The sequence below is a fragment of the Harpia harpyja genome, chromosome 16, assembly GCF_026419915.1.
Source record: "Harpia harpyja isolate bHarHar1 chromosome 16, bHarHar1 primary haplotype, whole genome shotgun sequence".
NCBI lineage: Eukaryota > Metazoa > Chordata > Aves > Accipitriformes > Accipitridae > Harpia > Harpia harpyja.
The window spans coordinates 2,885,143-2,900,074 of NC_068955.1; the positions used below are offsets into that span (position 1 = coordinate 2,885,143).

The 14,932-nt window shown below is 56.7% G+C and overlaps 1 protein-coding gene across 2 annotated transcripts; it reads left to right on the forward strand.

Annotated features, from left to right (window-relative positions):
• The first annotated feature begins 217 nt into the window (after window positions 1-217).
• TMEM39B (transmembrane protein 39B) lies at window positions 218-9,193 on the forward strand. 2 transcript variants are annotated; one of them, XM_052811553.1, is made up of 9 exons: window positions 218-327; window positions 2,349-2,557; window positions 4,450-4,669; window positions 4,965-5,048; window positions 5,724-5,878; window positions 6,505-6,841; window positions 7,677-7,864; window positions 8,331-8,451; window positions 8,819-9,193. In XM_052811553.1, the coding sequence occupies exons 2-9, from the start codon at window positions 2,430-2,432 to the stop codon at window positions 9,053-9,055; spliced, it is 1,470 nt and encodes a 489-aa protein (XP_052667513.1). In that variant the 5' UTR covers window positions 218-327; window positions 2,349-2,429; the 3' UTR covers window positions 9,056-9,193. The 2 variants fall into 2 exon arrangements, with proteins under 2 accessions (XP_052667513.1, XP_052667514.1); XM_052811554.1 differs by having other exon boundaries at window positions 239-387.
• The last annotated feature ends 5,739 nt before the right edge of the window (window positions 9,194-14,932 follow it).

The window sequence follows — 14,932 nt, forward strand, 5'->3', positions numbered from 1 at the left end:
TTTTTTTTTTTTTTTTTGGCTTTCAAAGGCGTGAGGTTTTTCTTTCGTTTCTCTTCCTGCTGCAGAGTTGCCGTTTATGGGAAGATGGAGTTGGGGGAGGTTGTTGAAGCAGGGTGGGCGATGGGGGTCCAGCCATACCTCAAAATGCCCGAAGTGCTTCGGGGGCGGGGGGGCGTGGCCGCGGGGACGGAGGGCGTGGCCGCGGGGAGGCGGGGCGGAGCGCACCCGGCGCCCCGCAGGAGGATTGTCCGCTGGCGGCCGCCATCGCGCCGCCGGCCCCGCCCGCCATATTGTGCCCGGCGCAGGCTGTGCGGCGGCCGGAGATGGGTGAGGGGGGACCGAGCGGCGGGACGGACCCGGGACCCGGGGAGGAGGGGAGGCGGACGGGTGCGGGAATTGGGAAGGGGGGGGGGGGCCGAGCGGCGGGCGGGGCTCTGGAGAGCCCACAGCTGGCTCCGCCCCGCCGCCGCCGCTGTGAGGGGGGCGGCTCCCGGGCCGCGGCCTGGCCCGGAGCCCCCAGGGCGTCCCGGGGCTGCCCGAGAGCCCCGGTCCTCCCTGCAGCCTCGGTGCGTGCTCCTGGAGCCCCCCCCCCGTAGCCCCTAATGCTCCCCTGCAGGTTTCTTGTACCCCGGTGGAGTCCTGCGAGCCTACGGCCCCCGCGGCCCTCCTGTAGCTCCCACTGCTCCCCTACAGCCCTGGCCTGCACCCCAAGGGCCTTTATAGCCCCCATCACGCCCTTACAGCCCCAGCCTGTGCCCCCAGAGCCCTTACTGCTCCCCGAGAGCCCCTGTGCTCCCCACTGCTCCTCTGTAGTCCCCACTCGTGCCCCCAGATTTCCCAGTTCTCCCCTGTAGCCTCTGCCTGCGCCCCTGGAATGTTCGTGGCTCCTGCTTGCGCCTCTGTAGACCCCCACAGCCCCTGGGCCGTGCCCTCACAGCCTCCACTGCTCCTTCAGAGCCCCCATCTGAGCTCCCAGAGCTCCTACAGCCCCTGAACTGCACTCCTGTTGCTCCCAAGTGTGGCCCCCCCAGGCTCCCCAGCTTTCTTCCCAGGCCCAACACTTTGATCCTACCACTTTTCCCTCACAGACTCTCTTGTCGTGGTGTCCTGGGCCTCAAACCTGCTGTCTTCACCTCCCCCCAAGGTCCTTTCAATCTGGTGCCCCCCCCCCAGCCCACATGTTCTGTCCTGGGGGGGTCCCTGTGCACAGCCTCTCCTCTTCACCAGCAGTTGCTCTGTGTCCCCCCAGTTCCCCCAGCGCTGCAGCCAGCTCTGTGCCCCACTGGCCTGTGTGATGGCACCCATCTCGGGGTATCTTTGCTTTTCTGGGGTCTAGCCCCAGGCGCAGCCCCCCTGAGCCCTGTTCCTCATTGTCTGGGACTAGTACGGCAGTTTGCTGGAGGACTCTGGAGCTCAGCATAAGCTTTAAAACTTGTTTAAGAGCAGTCTCTAAGCCTTCAGCAATTTTTGTTTTACTCCAGCTAATTGCTAAGTGATGCAAATTGGAAATTAACAATCAGAAAAAGAAATGTTAAGCAATTGATATGACCTGATCCGAGTTTCTTCACAGCTCAGATTTCACTTCTAAATGGTGTATTATTACCCTGTCCTTTCTCTAAGTTGTATAGATTCTCCTAAGGTTAAACAGGATCCAGAGAAGATTTTTAAAAACTTGGCATTGTTACTATTGTTTACACCATGGCAAGCAAGCACTAGAAAAGCTAACTTTAGGCTAACATCCCGTTGAGCTCTGTGCCACGCAAACATACTACAACAGCAAATGCCCCAAGAATGCTAGTTATTTTTTTTCCCATCTTAAAGGAGCAAAAAAGGAAAAAGCCGGTTTGTGTGCTTTTGCAGTGTCCCTTTGAAAGAGCTGTGAACCTTTTATTCCAGCACAAAATTGGGCAAAAGGGGATCTAGGTAACATCCCCAGTTTACTGAATCCTTTGGGCAAATTGTTTAGCATCTCAGTAAGTGTATTGCTCTGCCTGTAAAACAGGGATAACGCCACAGCGATGCAGATTAAATTCCTTGTAAACTGCCTTGGGTTGGGAGAGAGGCATGAAATGCTTCTTCCTGCTCCGATGGAAGCCTGCGTACTTTAGGCTTTAGACTCTCAGTGAATTCACAGCACCTCAACAAGCTGCTGCATGTCCTAGGAGTGTCAGGAGCTATCAGGGGCTGCATCTATAGCCTGTGGCAAATACAGGAGATGTAGAAAAGGGTTGAACAAAGTTGCATTATCCTCCTTTGTGCTGCAAGCTAGCAGTGCGAGTGATCGGTTCCGTTGGTCACCAGGGGCGTGGTGAGCAGATGAGCCTTGATTATAAATCTTTTCCTTTCAGTTTTAAGGACTGAAGACATAATCACGCAGTGAACAGCAGAGAAGCCACCTGCAAGAACAGCCCTCCGCACCCTCTGTTGTTATGGCAGGGGGAAGGCGGGGCCCTAACCGTACGTCCTACTGCCGAAATCCCCTCTGTGAACCTGGGGCCGCTGGCGGCTCCGGCCATTCCACGAGTTCCTCTGTCACGGGTGTGCGCTCACGCACCAGGTATGTCCGGCTCTCCACGTCTTCCCATCTAGCCAGGCCTGCCGCTCCTCTCTGAGGCAGTTGTGAGGCCACCTGTATCTCCCCATCTGACACACTGCTGGTTTTCTTGTGGCTCAGCGATTTGTTAACTCCCGGTGTCTAGCTGAAATCCTTTTCCTGTATGTGGCAGTGTCCATGCTACGTGTTGTAATTTGGATAGGTGGCTTCTAATTTGCCCGAGACTGTGAAGTGCTTTATCAGACCGCGACAGACTTCCAGGAGTGTTCAAAAGCCTTTAGTGACCATTGAATGGAAAATAAGAATAGTGACAAGTTTTTATCCAAGGCCTGACTCTGGAGTTCAGGTTGTTGCATCTCCTATGCCCTGAAGTTTATGTCAGGTGAGGCATTTCTGGGGTAGAGTTTAGCTAGGTCAGGTGATGTGTAGGCTGCGGGGTTTTTTTCAGGTTCTAGCCTAGCTGGTTGGTTGCATTTCTGCGACTGAGGTAGAGAGGAGGAAGAAGCGGAGCACCGACAGCAATGCGTAAGCAGGAGGTGCCTTATGAACTTTCTGCAAAGAAAATGTTAGATCTGTCTTAACATACTCCCTGCTTACGGCCCTAGGCCAAGAAATTTATAGGGATACAGTTATTCAAACAAGTTATTGCAAGGCCACAGAAGGTGGAGCAATCCACCGCGTACATACTTTGCTGTGAGAGCATGCACAAAGGTTCTTATCGCAAGTAGGTAATGCAGTACAAATCCATGCCCCAGCTTACCTCCAAGTGGTTTGTCTCTGTAGTCGTATCCTCTGATACCCATCACCTACGTGGCGGTCCAGGCCGAGGAGTCCCAAAGTGCTTTATGCATATGAGAGCCTTGTTGCTGCTCTTGCAAGAGCACCCTTAGGTCTCGTGTGTCTGTTCAAAGCAGAAAAGGCTTTGTGTTCACATTTAAAGCCCTTTTCTAGAGGACCAGGACAGGAACTCTTCTTCTGTGTACAGGAGCAGAGTTTATTGGTGGATTTATTAATCCTGACAGGCTGAATCAGTCTTGTCAGCTTGGGAATCTGGGGATTTCAGAGAGACAGCTCGAGTTCCTAAAGTTTTCCCCTCACGCATAGCCTTATTTTAGGCTGTCAGCCTTCTGTTTTAAAAAGCATGGACTGATCCACCTGTGTCCACCCCTGGGCTAGAAGTCTTTCTACAGTCACACTCTGAGACTTTTGTGGTTTCGTTTTGGGATTTTCAATAGGAGTTTGTGCTCTGTAGTTCCTTTGAAACCCACACCCAGATTCCTTTGACTGTTGTTATTTAGAGATTGCAAATCAGGAGAGATACATCTAGTATATATTAATTCCCTTCCCTTTGATTAAAAGGGTTGCTGTCTGGGATTGTGTGCGTGCTCACACAGGAATATGCACCTCTGGCTAAACTTGTTTTTCCTCCATAGTTGAATAGAAGTTGAAGAATGAGAAAGGGCTTGTGTATAATTGCTCTGTATTTCATGTTCAAGCACTCTTAGAAATGTAAATAGCAACTCGAGGCCTAAAAGCTTCCAATTAATTAAGAGGGCCACTGGTTGCCCCTTGAATAGCAAAACACAGCCACAGCTTTTAAACCTGACTCAACACAAGGGATTTAATATCAAATGACCTGGTGCTGTAGACTGGCCTGGTTCCAAATATTGCTTTCGCTGGGCAAATTCCTGCTCACATCTGCCTGTAACAATCGTCCTAGACATCTTCGGGGTGCTGACACTTCTGGTTTGTGGCAGCCGTTGATCATGATAGTCAGCTTAGGTTTCTCAGTCAATATTAGACCACTGACTTCTACAGTCTGAGTGTGTGGGCTAGAGGACAGCGCTGTCTTTATCTCACGGAAGTGACTGCTGGCTTTTGGTTTACCTTGGTAGGAGCGGTTCAGGTACAGGCCTTTCCAGCCCACCTTTGGCAACTCAGACAGTCGTCCCCCTCCGGCACTGTAAGATCCCAGAGCTGCCTGTGGAGAGGAGTGTGCTGTTCGAACTTCAGCTCTTCTTCTGTCATCTCGTTGCTCTGTTTGTCCACTATATCAACATCTACAAAACTGTGTGGTGGTACCCACCCTCCCATCCACCTTCGCACACATCCTTGGTAAGCACCAAAGGACAGCTGCTGTCCGGTGATATTCACAGACTGTCTCTTGGGTCGTTAGACAAAGTTTTCTATATATGTTTGATGCAACCTACATGTGACTGTACAGCCCTGCAGGGTTGCTTATGTGACTCTTATTTGGCAAATTTTGGGCGCTGTCTGTCTGCTTGGCATTCTCTTTCTGATCTTGGAAGAGAGAGTCTGAGGAGAAGAAAATAACTTGGGAGATTCTCTGTTGAATGTGGGTTTCTCCTGCCTGATGGAAAGTGGAATCATTTTGTTTTTGTCACCACAGAACTTTCATCTTATCGACTTCAACGTGCTGACAGTGACAACAATCGTCCTGGCACGTCGGCTGATCGGTGCTATTGTGAAGGAGGTAAAATCCCCAAGCAGATCTCAGAACGGTTCTTTCCTCTCAGGCGAAATGTAAAGCTGTGCGTCCCTTTTGCAGTTCCAAGCTCTTCTGTCCTTTTCTGAAGAACTCTGTGCTATGTCCAAGTCAGAAACCTAGGCGTAGTTTCTAATGGGAAGAACAGAGAACAGAAATGAGCGCCTCAAACCATTGCTCGTGACTCTCTCTGTCCTTCTGTGATTCCTTCTGAATTACGGTCTCAACTAGCCTGTAGTAATTCTGCTTTCTTCCTCGTGAAGAACAGTATTTGGCTCTTTTCCTGTTCTCTTAATTACCCTAGCTTTCTGCAAGGAGGAACCAGCATAAGCCGGTTTCTGCAGACTGCAGAAGCTTTCTGTGATGAGCAGGTCCAGGAGAGGGGCCTGGTCACACCGATAACTATCAGACCTTAACAAAAAACTCTGAGAGCTCTCCTCACTCCAGCTGGAGGAATGAGGCCCTGGGTTTTGGAGAGTGCAGATTCCAGCCTAGAGAAGGCTTCCCCTTCCTGGTGGCAGCCAAACAGAGCCTTTCACTAGCTCTTCCTTCATGCATATGAACTTGATTTTACAGATCGAGTGCTGCTCATTTACCATTTGCTTCCTGTTGGAAGAGTGAATTAGTCTCTCCTCTGCCCAGCTCTTTCTTTTCTCCCCGCAGGCTTCACAGAGTGGCAAAGTCTCCCTGCCACGCTCTATTTTCCTGGTCATCACTCGGTTTGCTGTTCTCACTGGCACAGGCTGGAGTTTGTGTCGATCAATAATTCACCTTTTCAGAACCTACTCCTTCCTTAATCTCCTGTTCCTGTGTTACCCGTAAGTATCTTCTGTCACTTGTGTGTGATTTCTAATGTTGCTTCAGTGCAGTGAGTGTCGCTCAGTTGAAATGAAGTCTGAAAGTAAATAAGCACTCGATTACCTGGTAACAGAACTTAAACTACCCTTTTCCCTCTTGCTGTGTCACATTTCTTCTTGGTGGCAGGGCATGCCTTTAACATTTACCCGTATGCCAGCTTTAATGTAAGCATTAATTATTAGATTGCTCGTGTCCTCTGAAGAGGATTGTATGCATTTCTCATGGTATTCGAAGAACCCATGTCTTCGGTTTACCTTCATTCTTAGGTGCCTCTGCCAGGTGGAGCAAATCAAACAGCTTCCCTGCTTCATGCTAACTAACAAAAGGAAGCCAGTTCTATTTCCAGTCAAGTAGTGGAAATAGCTCCCTTCTCTCTGGTAGATGCAGGAGGAAGCATCTCATAAAGATCTGAGACTTGGTGCTTGTGTTTGAGATCAGATTAGTGAAGCTCTTTCCTGGAATTTATATAGGTACTAGATGCCATTTAGGAGGGGCGTGCGATCGTAATGCTGATCTGCTGCCAGCAAAGGCATTGCACGGGGAGCTCATAAGAAAGTAACCCCTTTGCTGCACTTTGCTGCTCCAGGTTTGGCATGTACATTCCCTTCCTTCAACTGAACTGTGACTTTCGGAAGACGGGCCTCTTCTCCCAGGTGGCCAACATTGGTCCCAGAGAGACCGGCGAGGTGAACTCCAGGAGCCGAGACTACCTGACTGTCCTAAAGGAAACCTGGAAGCAGCACACTCGACAGATGTATGGCATAGAAGCCATGCCCACTCACGCCTGCTGCCTCTCCCCAGATCTCATCCGCAATGAGGTGGAATACCTGAAAATGGACTTTAACTGGCGGATGAAAGAGGTGCTGGTGAGCTCCATGCTCAGTGCCTACTACGTGGCCTTCGTGCCTGTCTGGTTTGTGAAGGTGAGCAAGGGCCACCACTGCTCTTGAGACACTGCTTCTGCAGGTGTGGGACTGGCTGGGGAAGATTGTGGGGAGATGGACACTGGGTTACGGAGGAGGTCTGGTTCTTGCTTAACTGGAACATGGGAGAAGTTAGTCAGAGGGCTGATCTCTGTGCACAGGCGGCTGTATCAAACCCATTTACAGAGGCCTTGGAAAAAGTAAGAAGCAAAACCATCTAGGTTTAGCTTTGCTTAAACTCCAGATAACAGAGGACAATATTGTCCTGTATTCTGACCGTTCATGAGAGTGTGCATCCATCTGTTAGGGAGCGGTGTCTTCCTTCTGGTTCCCCGTAAAGCTAGAAGGACTCCAGGCTGACCATTCCTTCGCACACTGACCTTCTGTGAGGACAGAGCTCCAGGACAAGGGGATTGACTTTAATAAGGGAGGCAGTATGAAGGAGGATGGACTTTATTAGGATTCTTAGCTGTTTTACTTAAGTTACTAATACGTCGTATAATGAGACAAATGTCTTGTAGTAAATCTGTCAGACCTCAGGGATGAGCCCAAGTCCCCTTCTCCTGAGGGCTGAGCCCATTGTCAGCTGAGCTAGGGGAACATCAGGAACTATCTCCCTAGTTTTGATGATGGGTGATGATAGTGTAAATGTTTCGCTGTGGTGTGTTCAGGAGTTGTACAGCAGCCATCCTATGTGGGCGCTTCTTTTTCAAGTGGGATTAATAGCTACGTGAAAAGCCCTCGTTTTACCTGCCTGAGTGCTTTGTGTTTTGATGGCTTTGTTGGGTGAAGTTGTCCAAACACGTTGTCACACATTCTTCTTGTCCCCCCACAGAACACTCAGTACTATGACAAACGCTGGTCGTGTGAGCTCTTCCTTCTGGTTTCCATCAGCACGTCTGTGATCCTGATGCAGTACCTCTTACCTGCGCGCTACTGTGACCTGCTCCATAAAGCTGCAGCGCACCTGGGCTGCTGGCAGAAGGTCGATCCAGCTCTCTGCTCCAACGTGCTGCAGCATCAGTAAGGAACTCTCTCCTGGGGCTAGGGCTGGAGTTTTCTCTTAGCTGGCATGCCTGTTGGCGTGAACAGAGGCTGGATGGGAAGCTCAGCTTTCCAGTCATCATTCCTCCTCCTCTTGTTGCTTAAAAAAAACAAAGAGAAAGAAAAATGAAAGCAGAGCTGTCGGCTGACACACCTGACAGCTTACAGACACTATCTGTACCGTCCACTTCTGAGTGCAGCAAGCAGATCTGATTTTTGGCAAGGTGCCTGCTGCTTCTGGCCACAGGTAACTGCCGTTTGTCACTGCCGTTGTTACATGCCTCGGTGGGCCAAACTCTGCCCTTGCAAATGACGGCAGCTTCCTACTGTGGCCAACGCTGCGGAAGCAGCTCGTTCGTTATCCTAGCTGATGATGGGAAGGCAGCAGACCCCCCCCCTTCAGCTGCAGAGGTAGAAATAAGAGCTCTCTGCTTGTTTCCTGCAGGTGGACAGAGGAGTGCATGTGGCCACAGGGAGTGTTGGTGAAACACAGCAAGAATGTGTACAAAGCTGTGGGTCATTACAACGTGGCGGTGCCCTCTGACGTCTCGCACTTCCGCTTTCACGTAAGATCGCATCTCCTTTCTGGGGACCGAGGCGTAAGTGCCTCGGCAGGGTCACGGTCCTCTTCTGAACGCCTCAGACTGCCTGAGCTGGCTCTGCGAGCAGGAGAGCTGCCCATGGGGTGTGCCGGGGCGGTGGAACAAGCGGGGTTCCGTACAGCGTTTCACATTAGTCCCGCGTCTCCCGTCGGTGCTGCCAAGGGGGTGACTCTGGCCCCTGCAGACCCTGCAGAGCCGTTCACGGGTGGATGTTGTGTCTCCAGAGGGGAAACCCAGAGGAACCCTCACTGGCCTCTGCCTCACGTCCTGTCAAAAACACATCCCGAAGGGTCTGGCCTTGCTCGGTGCCTTATTGTGGTCTCTCCTGCAGTTCTTTTTCAGCAAACCACTGAGAATCCTCAACATCCTGATTCTGCTGGAAGGAGCCGTCATCTTCTACCAGCTTTACTCGCTGATTTCTTCAGAGAAGTGGCACCAGACTATCTCGCTGGCTCTGATCCTCTTCAGTAATTACTACGCCTTCTTCAAGCTGCTGCGTGACCGTCTGGTGCTGGGCAAAGCCTACTCATATTCTGCCAGCAGAGACTCAGAGCCGAAGTTAAATTAAAACAATTGCACTGATGCTCAGCTTATTACAAAACAAACAAAACAACAAACCCTCAGAGCTTTGTATTTTTGTTACCACTGCTTTTTTCTTTGATAACTGATGTAATTAAAAGGAAAAAACATATTTTTTTACTCCCAACAGTTGTTTGTGTGTTTGTTGTCTGGTAAAATCCCCCGAGAAGGCCGCCTCCTGCTTGTATTTGAGAGGAGTGATTTATTAACAACAGTGCTTAGTTTTGAGAGGTGCAAACACTGCTGCTTCTGCTGCAGTCGGAGCTCCGGCTGGCACTGAGTGGGAAGATGAGAACTACAGGTACGTTAGAGCTCACAACTTCCAGTCTGGGTTCCTTTATAAGGGGGTGAGCCCTGATCCCGTCCTTTCCGGGGAACCCCGAAGGACCTCCCGCAGCACCCCCGGATGCTCTGTGGCCGGAGGGGAGGGCTGCATTGTTTCACTCTAATGATTTTTAAATTCCTGTGCCGGAATTGCTGCAACCCCTCGCTCGCAGCCCACGCAGGTGATGGTCTGAGGTCGTGGGGGGACTGGAAGGGGAGGACAGCCACGGTGGGGAGCTCCAGCTGCTCCCGCTTTGCCTTTCCATGAGTGGGTTGGGTGTTTCCCCCCCCACACACTTGCCTCCTCTCCAGCCCAACCTGCCCGTCAGGTCTGCTCAGGGCTGGGGCCCCGGCAGGATGAGCAGGGTGACATCACCCGGGCGAGGAGGAGGAGGAAGAGGAGGAGGTGGAGGAGGAGGAAGAGGAGGAGGAGGAGGAGGAGAAGGAGGAAGAGGAGGAGGAGGAGGAGGAGGAGGAAGGGCCGCAGCTCAGCACCCGGCTGACTCGGGGCTGGGGATCCCCGCTGCCCGTGGGGACAGCGGCCGTGCCCGCCGCTGTGACCGGGTCCAGGCTCGGGCCCCCTGCCCGTGATGGGGCTCCCCGCCGGTGCCGGTACCGGATTCGGTCTTTGTTCTGCTGCGGCCCCCGCCGCCGCCAGGGGGCGCCCGGAGCGCGCGCGGTCCCGCTCCCGGTGCCGGTACCGGTGCCGCCCCGGCGCGTGCCGCTCTCCGGCCTACGGGAGCCCCACCCCCCCCACCCCCCCCGGGTTGATTATTGCTAATGAAACCGGAGATCAAACACCCGACCGGAGCGGTCGGGATCCCGGTAGGGGGGGGGTGGGACCGATAGGACCGAAAACCCTGCAGCCCCTGTAGAATCGTCCCGGTGCACCGGGCGGGGGCGGGGGGGGACACACACACATAGGATTCCATACGCGGACACGGCACCGAGGTGACCCCGGGGGCAGCGAGGTGACCCCGGACACGGCACGGGGGTCTCGGTGCCCGGCAGAACGGCGCAGTCAGCCCCGAGAGCCCGTCCCGCGTGTCCCGTGTCCCCCCCCCGGCAAAATGTCACCCCGGCCCTCGGCGGGGACACGGCGGGGCCAAAGGCCACCGGGAGCAAAGCCCCCGCCGCCGCCACTCGCCGGTTTGTTATCAACCCCTGCGTGTCAGCAGGGCGAAGGGCACGGTGAGGAAGAGGAAGGAGGAGCTGGGGGGGGGGGGGGGAGCCCTGTGGGACTGTCCACCCCCCCCCCCACGCAGTCCCCCCCACCCGTGACAGCACCGGACGGGGACGGAGACTCCCGCCTGCACACGGGGAAGGCGACGGTCGAAGGGCAGAGGTGCTTTGCTGGCGTGGGAAAGCTGCACGAAGCCCCCCCCCCCACGCCAAGGACCCCCCCGGCAGGTCCTGGGGGGCTGGGGGGGGGATAGAGAGACCCCCCCCCCCAGCCTGTCCCCTGGCTCTCCTATTGCCCCAGCCAGGGCCAGATCCAGTTTCTGGATGGGATTGCTAACTGGGACGGGGGGGGGGGGACGGGGGGGGTGATGTCGGGGCGCCGTGGGCGGGTGTGCCTGTGCCCGGGCCCCCTCCCCACCGCGGCGGGAGGAAACGGTCGTGTCCAGCCTTTCCCGAGGATGAGGATTTCCTTCCTCCCATTGAATGGGGACCCTGAGGTTAGCACGCAGCCACGGGGTGCTCAGCCCACGAGACGGGGAGGGGAAGGGGGTGCCTGGCTGGGAGGTGGGGGGGCAGAGACACCCTCCAACCCCCCCCGTCCCACAGCTCCTGGCAGGACCCCCCCACTTTCCTCCTCCTGCCTGGCCAGGCCCAGTGCAGGCGCACAGGCAGGAGGAGGGAGCCGGCTTTGTACTGGGCTCGGGATGGAGACTTGGAGATGGAGACTGGAGACCTCCTTCTCTCCTTCCACCCCTCCCTTTGCCCAGCCTGAGCACCCTGCTGATATTTTGGGGGGCAAGAAGAAGCCAGGCTGAGCGGGCAGCCCTGAGGTGACAAAGCCCGTCCCCTTGTGGGGTAGCCCAACTGGGGCTGGCCCAGCTGCAGCCACCCTGGCTGCAATTTTTGGGCTCCCAGTCATGCCCGGGAGGGCTTGGAGGATCCTCCGGGTCCAGCAATTTGGGCAGAGCCTCCCAGCCCCGAAGGGTGCCTGCACCCCTCCTCCTTGCAGGGACATGGCCCGGACGTGGAGGTTACTGGATTCCCAGAAAAGGCTCTTCCTGCAACTGGGAAGGGCTGTCTTGGGGAGCCGGGGACACTTCCCAGTTCCCTTGAATCATCTGAGAGCACAGGGGCTTTCCCAGGAGCCCCAGAGGGGTTGATGACCCAGGGGACATCCTGGGTGGGAATTCCCCTGGGAGCAGCCGGACAGTCCTTGGAGGTGGCTTCACTGGGGACCCAACTGCTTTGGTGACCCCAGGGGTCCCGGGCAACCCGAAGGGTGCCCGGCCCGCGGGCAGCGCTGCGCCGCGGGGGTCCCAGCCTGGCCGGGCTCCATCTGCCGCCCTCCTCGCACCCGCTAATCCCAGGATTAGCAGCCAGATGCCAGGCGCAGGTTTGCTGCAGGTAACGAGTATCCCTCGGGGAGGAGGTTGCGGACATCAAAGTGCCGGCAATTATGGCTAATCCCACACCTGCGCCTAACGAGCTCGGCAGCCGTCCTGCCTGCGCCAAGTGGGACCGGGCAGCTGCCAGGGAGAAGCCGGCTGGCATTGCGGTGGGGTCCCTGAGCCAGGAGGGCAGCGGGTACAGGGAGCCTGCGTGTGCTGGGGACCCATCCGGGGGTGCCCCCAAGCATGGGACCCCAGAATAATGGCCGTGTTGGTGGGTCACGGGGCAAAAAGCCAGGCAGAAACGCTCTCCATGGGGCTCAGCACTGCTGGGGGCACGACTGAGCCCTCCCTTGTGCACACCCAAAATGGGGCACGTGCGCAGGGGATAAGCTTCAGCGTCCCGCTGCCTACCGGGAATCCCCTCACTGCTTCCCAGCGGATGCAGCTGATGGGAAGTGGCTGTTTTCCCCGAAGAGCCCATCGCGACATTCCTGGGAGGCCACATGTGCTGCTCACATCCCGGGACCTCCGTCCGGCTCGTTCCCAGCTGGTCCCACCCCAGCTCAGTGCAGATGGAGGACGGACGCTGCAAGCACGGGGTTGCCGGCAGCCCCCGACCCACAAACCTGCCCCACGCGTGCATCCTGCCGAGCTTCTGCCCCCAGCATGGTGGGGGGGACAGAAACAGCCGGCACAGATTTCACACTTGAGCCTGCAAATGCCCGTTTTTCTCCCCCGATGCAGTAGGCAAAGCCGCTGCCACCTTCCAGCAGCAACGCAGAGATGGTGTTGGTGCCCCTCAGGACCCTGATGCTCCGGTGACGGGGGGGTCCCAGGTTGCTGGGTGAGCCTGCAGCAGCAATACCCCATCGGGAGCACTACAGACACCCCCCCCAGCTCCTCCTCATCCCCCTGAAAACACCAGCCTGTCCCTGGTTGATGCACTGCCGAATCCAACATCCAGCAGCCGCTGATGTGGGGAGTGGGGGGGGACGGGAGCACCCCACGAAGCCGAAGGTCCCCAGTCTAGGCACGCAATGCATGCAGGTAATCCCAGCTGGGCCATGTCGTCCTTTATCTGGAGGCTGGTAGCTTTAATTCATCCTTAATAATCATTTATGCCATTAATAAAGCCAAATCCCTAAAGTAGCTAATTAAGGGTTCGTTCACCCGCTGCTCTCACACCGGGGCAGGTTTTGTGTGAGATCAAGAGGGGGAAAAAAAGAATCACAGGGAGGGTGGTGGGACCATCCTCCCCGTGCCCATCCTGCCAGCATCCCTGCTCCCCCAGGATGGGGGCTGGGGGCCAGGGACCCCCGAGCAGCACCCCAGGCCCCGCTCTCCCCCAGACCCAGAGCCATGGGGGTCTCTGTGGGGCCTGGGCACCCAAATCCGGGAGATGCTGAGCCAAGATGAGCTGAGCCGGCTACCGCTGCCCCCGCTGCTGCCTGACCTTGCCCGGGGCTCACCTGGCCGAAACCGGGGCAGGACATGGCCCACGAGGCCCGGTCCCGAGACCTGCCGAAATTGGCAGCCCTGAATTAGCATATGCACATCCTCGTTAGCAATTACACACACACACACGCCCTCATTTTCTTATCTGAACAAGTCTACGGTGGGGACCCAGGAGACAGGGTGAGCAAACATGGGGCTGTGCGCCCAGCCTCTCCCGGTCCTCTGCTCATCACCCGAGACTGCTAAACTCATTGCACTTGTGCAACGGAGCAGAGACAACACCTCCGGCACCCACGGCCCCGCCGGACCGCTGCTTGGTCCCGGGTGGGGGCAGGCAGCAGCCCCCGCGGGGAGCAGATGGCGACTCGCAGCACTACACCGCACGGAGCAGCGTGGGGGCCAGATGGACCGCAGGGAGCAGAACTGTCCCGTCGTCGTCGTCCCCCCTCCGTTTCCGCTGCCATTTTACCCAACCAGCTCTAACAGCAGCTATAAATATTTAACAGCTTCATCCTCTGCTCCGCTGCTGAACCGACAGCCGGAGGGACGGCAGCTCCCACCGCTCCAGCCCACTTTGCACCGCACTGGGGGTCACTGGGCCGAGACCCCCCCCGCCACGTGGGCACGGCTAAGGGCACATCCCCTCCCTGCAGCATCGCTAAATAACCCCAGCAAGCCAGGCTGGAAACGCTTGAGGACTGAAATACGGTGAATGGAGACTTCAGAGGGTGCTGGGACATTTCCCAAGAGCTGGGGACGAGGGGGATGCAGGCAGAGCTGGGCAGGTCACCCACCCTCTCGGGTGGGTGTCAGGCTCTGCGGTGGCCCCATCCTGGGCACCGTGCCGGCTGAGCACCCCTGCGCCCTCCTGGAGGTCCAAGGGGCCATAAATACCCCCAAAACCACCCCTACACCCCCAAGGGACCGGGCTCCTCGGTCAGACCCCAGCCAAGAGCCCTGTGGGCAGCATCACCGCCTCGCCGGCCACCGCAGGGGGGGGTCCCAGGGGTCCTGTCCCCGGCACAGGCACGCCGGGTTGTGGTCCCCGGCCGACAGCGGCGCAAAGCCGGTTGCAGGATCTCCCACGCTGCGGCACGAGGCTGCAAGTCCCGGCGTGCGGCTGCCGCGGGGGCACGCCACGGCCTGCAACCCCCAAGGGCGGCAAAGAGGCGTTTGCAGCCGAAGTCTCGCCCGGGAAAGGCCCTTTCCCGGCATCGAGGGAGTTTCGGTCCCACCGCAGGCACGGCCGGTGCCCCTTCTCGCAGTGCCCAGGCACAGCCTCGGTACCCCCCGTGGGACACACGTTGCACCGGGGCAGCCCCTTGCCGGATCGGGCTTCCTCCCACCGCCACCACCGCCGTGGCCCCGAGCTTTTCCGCCGTTCTTCCGCCGACCCCGGGGGCCGCCGGCTGCCTTCCTGCTCCGTCCCGCGCTGCCGCCCCGTTTCCTGCCCGCTGGGGCTGCCGCAGCCGCTCAGCCTCCTCCCCGGCCCCACATCCACCCCACGCACATCC